General features: G+C 38.6%; 1 protein-coding gene across 13 annotated transcripts in view; it reads left to right on the top strand.

Annotated features, from left to right (window-relative positions):
• AKAP9 (A-kinase anchoring protein 9) overlaps window positions 1-14,680 on the top strand; it is a 100,799-nt gene that overhangs the window by 9,940 nt on the left and 76,179 nt on the right. For 8 of the 13 annotated variants that reach the window (XM_077936929.1, XM_028750228.2, XM_077936928.1 and 5 more), the window contains exons 2-4: window positions 4,331-4,585; window positions 9,339-9,383; window positions 14,405-14,458. In XM_077936929.1, the coding sequence (XP_077793055.1) occupies window positions 4,331-4,585; window positions 9,339-9,383; window positions 14,405-14,458 (354 nt within the window). Of the gene's footprint in view, window positions 1-3,199; window positions 3,320-4,330; window positions 4,586-9,338; window positions 9,384-14,404; window positions 14,459-14,680 lie in introns of those variants that run through there. The other 5 variants (XM_028750223.2, XM_028750225.2, XM_028750221.2 and 2 more) reach the window with 4 other exon arrangements.

Here is a 14,680-nt window from a genome sequence, read left to right on the forward strand (position 1 = left end):
GACTCCGCTAACCCAGAAATAGTGTTTCAGGTTAAGAACTTTGCTTCAGGATGAGAACAGAAATCGTGCTCCGGCGGCGCGGCAGCAGCAGGAGGCCCCATTAGCTAAAGTGGTGATTCAGGTTAAGAACAGTTTCAGGTTAAGTACGGACCTCCAGAACGAATTAAGTACTTAACCCGAGGTACCACTGTATAAGATACAGAGGAAGGGGAAGAGGCTGGAGAAGGGGAGAGAATGCAGCTGAAGGACCTTTTCCTGTTCTTCCCATTAGATGCCAAAGGCAATTATCCAGTGCTTGGATAAATCATTGATACTTGGTTATATGAGCACCGATGCTGATAAATAATTCTGTTGTCGTTGGCTTAAAGATACGTCATGCTATCAGGCTAACAATTTACTCCTGCTCATTTGCATTTGAGGAATAAGGTTGTGTACACTCCTATTTAACCTGCTGCCACTGAACTCTCACTGCTGCGTTGGGAAGCAGGGTCCACACAACATTAGCCGCAATCCATATCTATCCAGTATCTGTCCTGTTGTTTCCCATAAAATACTGCGTTTTTATGTGTTTTTCTGCAAACCAACTTTGATCTGAATTGAGAAAATGAACGGGTCTAGCCAGTAATGTATACACAGACATAGTTTGTGTTGCTGTGGAAGCAAATTATCAACCCCATGCTGAATGGAAACTGAACGCTGCTCAGGCAGGGGCTTAAAGTGGTTAAATGTCCAGCAGATGAGTCGTGCCAACTGGACTTGCACCTGTTCCTCACAGCAGACATGAAGTGAAATAATTGCCCAAGCAGTGCTAGGACTGTCAGTAATTTTTCTTGTGACAAGAAGCTGGCATACTTAGTGACATTTCTGATTAACCTGGTGTGTGCCACGTTATAAATTGTGACACGTTATATTCAATATATCACTATTTGTATTGATTCAAGCACATTGCAAACACCTTTCATATTTAGTCTAATAACATTTTAACGTCTTGGTGATATTTGCTCTTTATGCATTGTGGAATATTATTAATAATCGATTCGTAAGGCTGAATTAAATTGATTGCTCTACATATGACCAAGTAACGCTATTCTTTGGGATACTATTTAGCTTCACTGAATTCATTTAAATTTTAATTCCTACTCAGATGCTCTTGAATTGTATATGTGGAAAGGCAGTGAGGTCACACACACCATCCCTCCAACCTGGACTTTCCTCTGTTGAGTAGAAAGATCTGAAGGGGGATTGTAACTGTATTTGGCTGAACACTGTTACTGGCCTCCCTGCAATCAGGAACGCTTCATGATCGAGGCTTCTGATAGTCAAGGACTCTGCATTCAGCTAAACATACTGACAATACCTTCCTAGACCTTCCTGCTCAGCGTGGGATGGGTTGGGTGGAAGGATGAGGCCAGTGTGTGCAAGTCCTGCAGCCCCACCTGAGAAACTATTTAAGAACACATGAATAGTGCTGTAATATAGAAAAAATATCAGTAAAAGAAATATCATTTTAGGCACGTCCAGTTGATTCATGACCATTGACAGGCGGGTCCTTTTGAACCCAAAAGAGGGAGGAATGAGAGAAGGGCGATAGGGAATGGGGTGGAGCAGACTTATGCGCACTCCACTGACACACATGTTGACCTGGAACACAACCCCCATGGAAACGGAGAGTTGCCTGCACTTTTCATATTAGAAATTCGTACCAACGATGCAACTCCTCTACAAATTGTAATACATGCATTTTTAGTTGTTTATACTTTTTTCTTCTGACTAAAACTCAGCTGGTGAGACTTGAGAAAGCAGAATGCAATCTAAATGCATGAAGATTCATAGGAGATTTGACAATCGCTTTAGTGTCTGAATAGTGTTGTGTAATTAAAATCAAATACATAGTGTCTTTTGATTCTGATATTATTCCATAATGGAATATATTACTGTTCCACTAAGTTCTTTCAGTTAAACGGTTAAGATGTAGTTAAATTGATGTTCATGTAGTCTTGGGTCCAAAAAGCTTGCTTTTTAGGCATGCCCAGTCAGATTTTTCACTTTCTCCCCCTTTAAGCCACAGGCCTTTGCATCATATGGCAAACTGCTCTTGCATATCCCCTCAGTTTTAGAAATGGTTTATCATGTGGCATGAAGAACTGCTGTTTGTGAAACATAATCCTGTAGCTCATTTGGGCACATGGAACTAGTTGTGCAGTTCACTGGCTCCCAGCCACTGTAAACGTTTGAGAAATATCGTTGAGGAGGGTCTTTTACAGGATCTCCTTTGTTGACAAGCACTGAATATTTCATCAACATGATACATTTCCCTGTTCTTTTTTGACATACATATAACCATGCTCATACATCATTTAATGATAAACTGATTTACAAAACAATATATTTTCAGATGTGATGTGTGAAACAAATGCCACACATTCAAAATTTTATAGTTTCTGACCAAAAAACCCCCATTATGGTCACTCATCAAAGTGTTCAGTGAGTAAGAAGCCACTCCTTCTCCCTCCTTTGTTTCTGTTCATTGATTGCAGTTACGGAATATATTTCTGTATGGACAAAAAACCACACTGTAATCCATAGGATTTTTTAATGCATGTAAGTGGGCAGATTTGCAGCTTTAAGTAAGTGTTGTATGTCAATATGGGCTGTGTAGAAGGCTAATGGAGCTGAAAGCCATTCTTTCCTCTGCTAAGAAGATAAGGCTCTTGCGCTTTCTATTGTTTACCTGAACTTGATGGGGATAGCAACAAATTAATTGGATAGTTGGAGAATCTCTAGTCAATGTGAGGTGTTGCATTTTTTTGTTTTGTTAGGATACAAATTAAATATTTACTTTCCTTTTTTTAAAAAAAAAAAGTTTGCTAATTTAAAAGTGGAAAAGGCTATGTTAATTGGGTAAGCTAATTAAGCAGCCAAAGGAGAGCAGGAGGGAGGCAAGTGCTAAATACGTAGGTGAACATTTTTGGCTCAGCAAATCTCAAGGTCCTTCTGTGAGTGGAGCAGGAGCAGGAGCCATATGCCTGGTTGTCAGCAGTCTCATCGAGATTCAGAGACTGCAAAGTCCTGCTGGGGAAATGAAATATCTGTACTTGAAGGACAAAAGTAGCTACGTGCTGTGGCTGATTTGCAAGTACTGTTTCTCTTTTGCTAGTGGTATTTGCTGCTAGTTTGAGATTGGCTGATATTTGGAAGAAACAGCTCATGTTCCAGCATACAGCAACTGGGATCTTTTTTTGTCAAAAGTCTGAATCCTTTTTTTTTATTCAGTTGGGAGTTGCGAAGAGCTTGAATGGAGGCCTGGCTTTCTGGACTGGTGAATATCACGAGCACAGCATTCTTGTATTGTATAATCTGCTAATATTGTTTCTTGATATCTGTTTTCCAAAAGGAGCAATACTTTTGCATTTGTTAGTATATGAAGTAGGTGTTTGCTTCTCTGTGTACTTTTATTACATACAAAATAACAAGGTTTGTCACAAAGAAAGGCTTCTTAAGGAACAAAAACGGATGTTGAATAGTTCATGGGGTTTTTAATTTTTAATGCAAAGTAGGAAATTTGTCATTCTCTTACTAGAGCCTATATTTGGTTCCTGCTCAGAAAAATGTATTGTATTGGTTTAGTTGTGAAAATCCATTTCTATCTCATTAAAAGTGTTAAGCTGTGCAAAAGGTATTGACTTACAGTATTTGAATAGCTTACGTACTAATTGGTTTTCAGCTGTTCTTTGTCTGACTCACCTGCGACTTTATGTTCATAGGCATGTTTTGCTACAAGGTAGGGTGTCTGGTCAATTTCTTGCTGCCTTCTGTCACACTATTATGGGATTCCCTTTGATGCTCTGAATTAAGAGGGACTTTATTATTTTAACATTATGACCTGTTTTTAAAAGTTGCATTTTAAACTAACAAAATGGCTTCATAGGATGTTACTAAGTTGATTAATAAAAGCTGTGAGTTTGTGGAAAGGGAGTTCAAAGCAAAAGAACATCACATGCTTTAAAGGCTCAATCTGCTTTTAAATGCAAGTTTACTGGTTTTTAGTTTTTTCTAAGTAGGTATGTCACTTGCTAGTGTGAAGTCTGCAAGTTATATATATTCATCTGATCGTGCTTCATGTTGATGTGCTGATCATATTACACATTGCAGTTGTGATGATGATTTCATACTTTCTATCCAGAGTTACTGTAGTATGTAGAGCATTATAACATTGAGCTTTGTTTTCACCTGCAATGATTCTGAAGGTTTATGCAGAGCATTACTAATCAGTGTCATTTGCAATAAAGAAGAAAACTTTCACTCTAACAGGATTTTCTTTTGTGTTCAGCTTGCACAGTTTAGACAAAGGAAAGCACATTCTGATGGGCAGCATGCACCCAAGAAGCAGAAGAAAAAGAAAAAGGTATCAAACACCAAAGATGAAGAATCGGTACAAGAAGGTCTGGATATTGACCAGTCTCAAGGAGAAGATGCATCCCCCCACAGCTGTCAAAGAGGAGCAGCTGCTGCATCTGACTTTGCCATTGTGAGGACTTTGCACAGTGATGAATTGATCAAGCATGATCAAATATATACCACAGAAGTAAGTGTTTTTGTGAGATTAGAAAAACTAATTTTTATTACCATGCATTTTAAAGTCAGAATGAGGAGGCTATCTCTCTGTTCCACAGTAATGGTCAGTGGTGAAACTTTGCATTTGAATGTGTCCATTAATGTAGTTTCCCATGCACATTTTAAAAACAAAGCGCTATTTGTAACACATACATTTTTCTGTACTTACAACTATAAATAAATTTCTAATCTAATTTGTAAAGGAGGGAAACTGAATGGTTTATGAAGTGCTGATAAATAATCTGCATTTTATTAGATGGAAAATAACTTTAGAACGTAAAAGCATGTAACTGTTTGAAGATTATTCCATGACCTATGCAAAAGAATAATTGATCATAGACTAGTTTGGTATTTGGGGTTCCATTTGTAGTGTTTCATGGTCATATCCTCCAACATCTTGAGTCCCAAAACTGGGACTTGTGTCTTCCCATGTGAGATTATGGAGCCCAAAAGACATACTTTTCTCAGGGTGAGATACTTGTACAAAGTCACACAAGATCATGACACCCAAGATGGTCACCGTGCTCTCACGTGAAGAAATTGGATGCCCTGTTTTGTCCTGGGCAATTCCAGGGTATGCACTGTTATTCATTTGAAATGATGTTGGTAGGCAGGCAGTCTGCTTGCTGTATAAAATATCTCTCACGAGGCCTCTATAGATCATCAAGGCGTATGCAAAAACTCCACCAATGTCCACCAATGTGTAAGAGGCAAAGAAGGCTGTCTATATACGTGGAAAGTCAAGGAGTCAGCCAAGTAACTAGTTACCAGGAATATAACTAAATATAAACTTTAGATGATAAAGCTCCATCATGTTGTCCTCATATTCAGGTTTTTCATAATAGTCTTTGAGGATGACGACATTGAGATATGCAGATTCTCATTAATGTAAGTTTGAATATGAAATTTCCAATTCTCATGAAGCGTAGGCACTATGTGAAGATCTGCTGCTGTCTAGGTTGCCAGTCAGGTAACACATCTATTAATTTTCATTTATGCTTTCCTCAATCTAATGATAGAATTCCTGGAGCAGACTGCCACTTATAGCACATGAATTATGAGTTTTAGAGTATTTCAAATATGGAGCATTCAGATTATTACTTCATGGTGATTGTGCAAGCTAAGAATACTTGTGCTAATTCTTCAAGAAGTGTTGCTACTATAAAGTGTAATTTGCACTCATTCATTTTTCTGATTTTCACTTTAGAACTTGTCTCTACTGTCAAATATTGTAATCATTCACTTAACATCCTTTGAGATGCTATATATAGGGAAATTTAGTACCTCTTCAGGAAAGTGTTTGAGAGTATTATCAGTGTTCTCATCTATCAGTATAGTGATATGAGTTGACCTCAAAGAGCTCTTCTGTATAATCTTTTTGAGATGAAGCAAATTCCAATGCCACAGTCTGGGAAATTGAGAGACATGCAAAGGATGTTCTGGGCTGATGTTTGGGTTTGCGAATGGATGTGAAACTAGGCCTCTTAAAAGAAAGGAATAATGTAGCACAGCTTGTGTTCTTTTGGACTGTCTCACCCAACCAAATAAGCAGACAACTCAGTGATTGGGATTCAAATACCGACTGTACCAAGAGTTTGGGCATGTTCAGTCTCCCCATATGAACCAACAGACCCTGCAGTCATCACCTGAGGCCCTTTGTGTGCCTCCATGAGAGGTCTGGAGGGTGGGAACACAAGAACAGGCCTTTTCTGTGGTGGCTCCCCACTCAGGGAGACTTCTTCCCAGGGAGGCTTGCCTGGTGCTTTTGTTACATATCTTTAGGTGCCAGACAAAAATAATGACGATAATCAGTGGAACTTCTAACTCTCTTTATTTGAACAGGGAAGTTTGGTTTGCTTCATGGAACTCAAGGAGTAGGAAAAAAACCAAAAGAACAGAAGTAATGAAAAGCACTGATATATCAGGCCCATGCAGTATGTATTTTATTTACACCACAGTAAAACAGAATGGGAAGAAAGCCTCAGATAGCTAGATTTCCCTGAATAATGTAGTGGACTGGCACCTTATATGTACAGTACATACCTAACCATGCATGTATTAGATGACTGCATGATAATGTCCTTTCAAAATATACTTTTACATTTTTACATCTCTGAGTAATTGTTCTTTCTTACCATAAGGCTACAGAGGTAGGACAAAGTGAACATTTTTTTAAAAGGAAAAATGATATGCAAAAAGTTGGTTTGGTTTTAGTAAATCTGTAAAATGAAGATTTGCAAGGCAGTCTTTGGGATTTGCCTGTTCTTTCACCCTATCACTTTTTTGCACAGTATTCTGTAAAGCTCAAATCAAGAGGACACAAAAAGGGGTTATATTGTTTTCTTCTTTTAAATATCCATTTGTTACTTGCCTCATTTCTAGAAGAGTTTCCTCTTGAGTTAGCACACTTGGGCACGCAGTTATTTGGATCTCAATCTCTGTGTTTATCTAATGGAATAAATCTAATTTGATCTGTTTGGCTAGGGTTTTAATGTTCAGTTATATTTCTTGGCAGAGCAAATAGCCAGTTGTAGCCAAGCATTATGCCTCAAAGTTGACCTATTTTATTTTTTTAGAACATTTAAAACCAATAACGTGGTTCTCTGTGCAGTCTTGCAATTAGGTTCTATGCTTGTACAGAATGTCCTCAGAAAGTTATAACATTTTGCTTAGGGAGCTGGCACTCCCATGTAGAGAAAATACTGTATACATGCCCCAGGAGTTGGGGTAAGTGCCTTTTTGCTTACTTATTTTCTGACTGTCTTACAACCAAGATTGCTGAGAACTTTCTTGAAGAGTTTTCTTTTTGGGATTCTTCAAATTCCTAGCTTGCCAGCATTCCTTGTAGTCAGGGAGACATTTTCATAACTTTTGCAGTTGTCTCTGTAATAGTCTTAATGAGTGAGTGGAATGAAACTTCTTCTGAGGCTTTAAGACTAGCTTCTGCTCATTATGACTCCTGCTCACTTACCATAATTTACTTTTTGTCATTTCTAAGATGGGTTTCCTCACAGCCAAAATTAAAATAAAATAAAATCTGAAAACAATACAAATGCAGCATAAAAATAAATGGCAGCAGAGGGAAGCTGTGGTGCCAGTGTTAATTTCAGTAACCAAAACAGAGCTGATCATCAAAGAGAACAAGGACAGTTTGCACAGTAATTGGTTGTTTCTGCAGTTTTAATGCATGAGAGGAGCCACTGGAGTTGGACAAGGACCTGTTCCTTGTGGCTATCTAGCAGAGGGGCTTTGACTGGCTGGGTCCAGAGCACGGGCAATGCTTCATTGCATGATGGGATGTTCCCTGCTGCCTTGGAAGAGTTGGTAGTGTGACCACTCCTCAAGAAATTGATCCTGGGCGCCTTGCATTGGAATAACTGCAAATATCCTCCTTTTGGAGAAGTTAGTGGAGAGAATTGTGGTGGGGCAGCTAGCTACAAGCATTCTTGGGTGTCACAGATTATTTAGATCCATTTCCAATCTGGGTTCAGGCCTTGCCATAGGACTGAGACGACCCACCCATGGTCACCCTGATGGTTGCCCTAAAGCGGTGGCCCTTTGTAGAAAGGAGGATGGGGGATGTGACCTTGCTCCTACTTCTTATGCTCTCTACAGCTTTCAGTGCCGATAGCCATGCCATCCTCCTGGACTGGCTCCATGGACTGGGAAGTGGGGGCACCTAAGGGACTGTGAGTCGAGGAAGTAGCGTTGGGAGAGTTCTTTTCAACTGCCTAGAAGTTATGATGTGGCATGCTGCAGAGCACATTCATTCCCAATGACTATACTATTGGGAATGGTCATTAGGAGTTTGGGAGCAAAGTACCGTCAATACATAGATGGCACTCATCTCTGTTTCTCCATCGCATCTGAATCAGGAGAAGCCGTGGAGGTCACAGTGGTGGGGTGGATTAGGGAACGTAAGTTGAGATTGAATCCTGGCAAGATGAAGGCGTCGTGAATGGTACCCGTGTGTAAGAAATTTGTCAATTGCTTATTCTGGACAGGGATGCATTTCCTTTGAAGTAGCAGGAGCAGATAGAGTTTTGGAGGTGTTTTGGATTCAGCTTTGTTATTGGAGGCCCAGATAGCCTCAGTGGCTAGAAGCACCTTCTACCAGCTTCTCCTGGCATGACAGCTATGACCATTGCTGGACTGGGAGAGCTTGACCACAACAATTTAGGCATTGGTGACTGACTTTGTAGGGGTGTGTAGGGGTGTGTGTGTGTGTGTGTGTAGACACACACACACACACACACACACACACGTTCCAGTTCCAAATGGTGTGTGGATTTGGAAGAATCAGTGGAACAAAACAACTAATTGCTATAATCACCATTTAATTAGAGCCTATGCAACATATTTTCTGCAGAGAGCAACAAAGGTCTGTGTACCCAGTTGTCTTCAGATTTGGTAACCCTGCTGTAAAGGACCTTAATTATTGTACAGAACATTGTTAATTCTAGGTGCTCTTAGCAATAATAAATGGTGCTTGTTTATGCCACTTGAAGTAATGACTGTTGCAGTTCCTCTCGTGTTTTGAGTATTGCAGAGTGAAAAGGAAGGATAAAGATTTGGTGCCTGTGGCTGGGGGGGAATTTCTCTTGAGAGGCAGTGGTGTTTGTTATGCTTTTGAAATACTTTTTGGAATCATATAAATAAAAGGATTTGGTTGTTTGAAATGGGTGTGTTTATTTTTGTCCTTTTATTTTTTTATCTTCTTTTAGCTGGAAAGTGAGATTTCCACTACAGCGGATGATTATAGCTCTGAGGTAAGAGCAAAATTGATGCTTCATGTGCTGCAGTGGGTTTTCATACTTGACTGTTTTTCTGTTTAAAGACAACAATAAAATATTTAATAACATTTTGTATTTTTTAAAATGTTGTAAACGATACATTAATGTTTGCTGAGAGAAAGTGAGTCATGTAAAATCTTTAGAAATGAAAAGTAGTTCTATGTTGTGCAGGTATGTAAAAATAAGAAATTAGAACCATGCTGAAATTTGAAAGGGAAATGTTTGTATCACAGCTTGTCGGTTACTGTTGCAACCTGTTATTTCATTATACTTTTTAGTGTTCTGGATATATCATTATTTCCTTTCTATAGCAGATTAAATGCCAAGGTGAGTAAGCTAAAATTATTAACAGGAAAGTTTTTTGGTGAGAAAATGTCTATGAAGGAAACACTCAGCATGAGCAAGACTATAGTGCCAATATTTATTTGCAAACTTGGTCAGCAACTCTGTTCAGTTGCTCATGGAAAAGTCTGTCTGTGTTCAGTGCATATATACAGAGAAATGTAATGTTTCCGATCCCTATAACTATAGTTAAGAGATTAGAATGGGTTGTGGGCTTGCACATTTCCTCCCATCATCTCTTGCTAACCATGATGTAGTGTTACAGCTGCAATGATGCTTCTAGTTTTGTATATATCTTAGATGTTTTATGTATAATGAGCTTCTGATTTATTTAAGTTAAATATATTTAGTTATGACTACCAAATGAACCATTTTCACTTAACAGCTATTACTTCTGTCTTGTTTCATGTACATACCGTGCATATTAAGTGAGAAATATACAGGCTGTGTGTCTGTCTGTGGCAAGCACCAGCAGAGAATAGCAGTGGCTGTTCCATTGTCAAAAAGGCTTTATTTTGCCTCGGTTGTGGCAGTAGTAGTCTAAGGCCTATACTGGCTTGGTGCCAGTACGCCATTGCTTGGAAGAAACCCCAGGCAAGTGCAGACTATGGAAGATTGCTCCCAAACCACTAAATCAAGTGGAGTAAAAAATCCAGATATTCTCACAGAACACTTAGCAGGAGTAGAAAACTCCTAGTAATTATTGCAATTTGATGGTGGACACAAATGTGTAGTTCAAACACGTGTAGTTTTACAGCTAAGGTTTGCAGAAGATACTTGTTCCAAAGTTTATAATCTTAATAATAGCAACTCCATCCCAGCTCCCTAGATCTGCTTCCTCTACTCCCAGATCTATCTCCAATACAAGGTGTGCTTGAAGACTATATATTTGTGTTTTTACAATTCCCAGAACCTGAATATTTTTTGTAAATGGCAGAGATTTAAGAAAACCCATGCCTGTGCATGTGTTAATAAAGTTTGCAGGATTTCACATTATACTAAATCTTTCCCCCTATACCAGTATTCGTTTACAGAATGTGCTACCATCCTATAAACCGGGGTGGAAAACCTATGGCCTTGCAATTGTTGCTGAACACTTAACTTCCATCAGTCCCAGCCTGCTTAACCAATAGTCGATTATGAAAGCTGTAGTCTAGCCAGATCTGGAAGACTACTGGTTTCCCATCTCTGCTATAGAACTATAAAATAGGATAATGGTTTTAAAAAAAGTTCCCATTTTCCTTGTGTTGTTAGCCCTAAGCCAGTGAATTGTTACAGCGTTCCTGTTCATTTGTTGGCTGTCTGCAGGAAGCCTCCAGAACACAAGCCACCCCAAAGCTAACAAAAAGAAAAAACCCCAGCTGTATTTCCAATATCGGCTACTTATAAAGTTTGATTTAGGCTGCAATTCTATGCCCACTTAACTTGGATTAAGTCCTACTGAACTCGGTGAGGTTTATTTATGAGTAGACATGTATAGAATTGGACTGTTTGACAGTTGCATACCTTGAACGGTTTTGTTTTTGCAATGGAAAAACGCAAAAGTGAATACATTTTTGTACTGAGTTCATATAGCCATTGTAACAAAACAGGTGATTCCACCCCCCTGATAAATTATTACTACTATATTGTTTTAGCGGATCCTACCTGGGAGAATCTAGAATGTCAGCAGCAGACATTTTTTTAAAGGAAAATATTATCTGCTTAAAGCACCACCTTTAGCAAAACTGTCCGCCACTTTTAATAATATTAAGCTTTTGCTTAATTACTTGAGTCATGACAAATGTAAAATAATTATTGGAGCCCATGCTTGTGACCAAATAACCCAGCAAGAGTGGAATAGCATTTGTGAGTTTCCTAGAGAGAATCATTTGGAGAATTTACAGCTTCAAGTAAGACTTTTACTGTATTGACATGGGACTAGTTGCTGTTTAAAACTGTGGTATGCTTTCAGAATTTTAGGAGATTGATACATTTTTGGGGCCAGTTATTTACTTAATTTAAAGTAAAAATGTGATACTGACCTCTTGTGGTAGAAGGTGTTACAGTCGTACCTTGGAAGCTGAATGGAATCTGTTACGGAAGTCCGTTCGACTTCCAAAATCTTTGGAAACTAAGGTGCAGCTTCTGATTGGAAGCTGAGCCAGACATTTGGGTTCCAAATAACGTTCACAAACCGGAATACTCACTTCCGGGTTTGCAGCGTTCGGGAGCCAAAATGTTTGACTCGCAAGGCGTTCATCAACCAAGATACGACTGTACTATATTTCATACGTTGAATTGTTTTGTTACTTTTAAGTCTTGAGCATATATTGTATGCTGGATGATATGGTTGCCATACGTCCGGAATTTCCTGAACATATCCAGAATACTGTAGTCAGAAGCAGCATCCGGATGGAAATGGGGGGGGGGGGATGTCCAGGAAAATCCAAATGTATGGCAACCCATGTTGGCAGTGTCTTTTTTGACACCTTCCTTAAAAATAGCTCAAAAACATCAATTGTTTTGTGTTTTTGCCATAAAAGCGAAACAACTTTACTCGCTCTCCCCCCCCCCCAATAAAAAGCTTAACAAATTTTGTGTTGGATTTTCACTTTTTGAAACATGGCAACCCTATATAAAGGAAATGTGTTTCAAGCACGTTTGCCTTAAACTTTTAACTTTCTGTTGTGCATCTATAAGAAACACGCAGAACCATACTGAGAATTACATAGCAGGCTTCCACATGGGAAAGGTAGTGATAGTTTAGGAGGGCTGTGGGATCCTAGGCACCCACATTGGAGTTTAGGAGCACTTTTGTATCCAGAGGCCCCATCTGAACTATACATTTAAAGCAGCATTATACCACTTTAAGCTTTCATGGCTCCCCAGCCCCGAATAATCCTGGGAACCATAGTTTCTTAAGGGTGCTGAGAGTTATTAGGAGACCTCCTCTTTCCTTTCACTGAGCAACAATTCCAGAGTTAGCACATGGGGCAAGTTTCAAGCACCATCCTGCACAGGCGGAAAGTGCTTCTTGAACTCTTGAGGAGAGAAAGAGGCAAAAATGCCTCCCAGAGGCATCACTTTGCAAGGCATGGTAGCCCACTCTGGATAACCTCAGTATTGGGACAAGTTTCTGCATGGAAACGTAGCATCTATTTGTCTGGATTCCAACCGCCCTGAGACCTGCGGATATAGGACGGTATATGAATTCAATAAATAATAATAATATAAAGATGGACCAAGGGTAATATGGGAGGATGGAATTCACATATGAGATGAAAAGGATGGGGAATGTCGTATGCTATGTCCTGACAGGGAATTCATTTATATATTGTACCTTGGAGGGTTTTTTAGAATTGGTATCTGCACATGCTGCAAAAGGTTTAATGCTTTAATGTTTAATTCAAACCACCAGTTTATTTTCAGTAGCGCTTAAGAATTCACATGCTTTCTGTGTGCCTTTACACCGTGGCGAAAATCTTCAGTACAAAATTGTTGAGTTAAAACAAAGTTTTAAGTTGGAACGAGATGACCTGGAATAATAACGGACTAGTTCAGCAGACAAATTCTGCAGCTCTTTTTATTGAACAGTAATGTTAATGACTTCTGTGTTTTGCTGTTCAGCGCTGTAACCATAGACATTAGATTGCAGGTTCCTATATTTTAATAGTGTTCTATTTCTCAGCCCAGAGCCTGGCTTTTTGGGAGTGAATTACTTATTTACTTACCTATTTACTTACTTACTTAGCTTTTATTTATTTTGTAACATTTATACACCGCTTGATTGCAGAAAAAAACTCAAAGCAGTTTACTAAAAAGGTAAAACAATGAAATTATCACTTAAAATTTTACAGCAAAAAGTTAAAACAACAAAAGACTGTAACAAATTGAAACTGTCATCAACTTTCTAAACATCTGCGTAGGTTTGTCTAAATAAGAATGTTTTTAGCAGGTGCCAAAAAGAATACAGTGAAGGTGCTTCATATCAGTAGTGTTGTGGGTGCTAAGATCCCCCCCCCCCCATACACAATATTTTATGGGAATCTTGAGGAAATCATGGCAGAGTATTCTTTTCAAAATCATGTCACTTAAAATTTAGATATTTGGCCCTTTCATGCCCCTTCATTCTCATAAGGCAATAATTAATAGAATTAACTCCCACTGAAACACCAAAAATACATTGATAACTTACTTCTGCCAGCTTTTAAAGTCTGTCTTTTGGTGTATGTATATTACAGAAACTTTGATCTATTTTCTGCTGATCTTACTTTTGGATAGCATATTAATATCATATCATAAAAAGCTGCTACATGGCAAATTGGTATGTAAATCTGAACACTGTGGATTTGGAACCCTATAAATATACAAACTGTTTATCTGAACTGGTTCAGATTTTTGTATGGAAAACATGCCATGGAAAACGGCAGTGTTCTTTGTTATATCTTACTGTCCAAAAAGCTATGGACTTACTGGCTGTATTTGCATAATTTGAGGAAGGAATAAAATATAATCAGGCAAAGCTAGAATCTGAGGCTGTAATCCTGTATATGTTTGTTGAGGAATAAGCCCCTTTGAATTCCATGGGACTTAATTGTGAGTAAATATGTGCAGGGTTGCATTGTAAGTTACAATTTAAATTTATAATGCATCTAGAAATTCTTTTTATACAGGTAAATGGTTGCAGTTTTTTGACAAGAACAGAGGTACCTGCAGACTTTATTAGGGTATAGTATTTAAAATTAAATCATGGCACTCAATACTAAACACACTTGATGCTTTGCATTGGGGAATGTATCAGGATTGCTAACAGAAATTCATTTTCTTGCATGCCATAAAAGTTTACTACCTTATGTAGTTTATACATGTATGCTATTGCTTCTCCAGTAATCTTTGGAAGACAAAATTCAGTTTATAACTGATGTCACAGCAGTGCTGTATTGTTACTG

The sequence above is a fragment of the Podarcis muralis genome, chromosome 12, assembly GCF_964188315.1.
Source record: "Podarcis muralis chromosome 12, rPodMur119.hap1.1, whole genome shotgun sequence".
NCBI lineage: Eukaryota > Metazoa > Chordata > Lepidosauria > Squamata > Lacertidae > Podarcis > Podarcis muralis.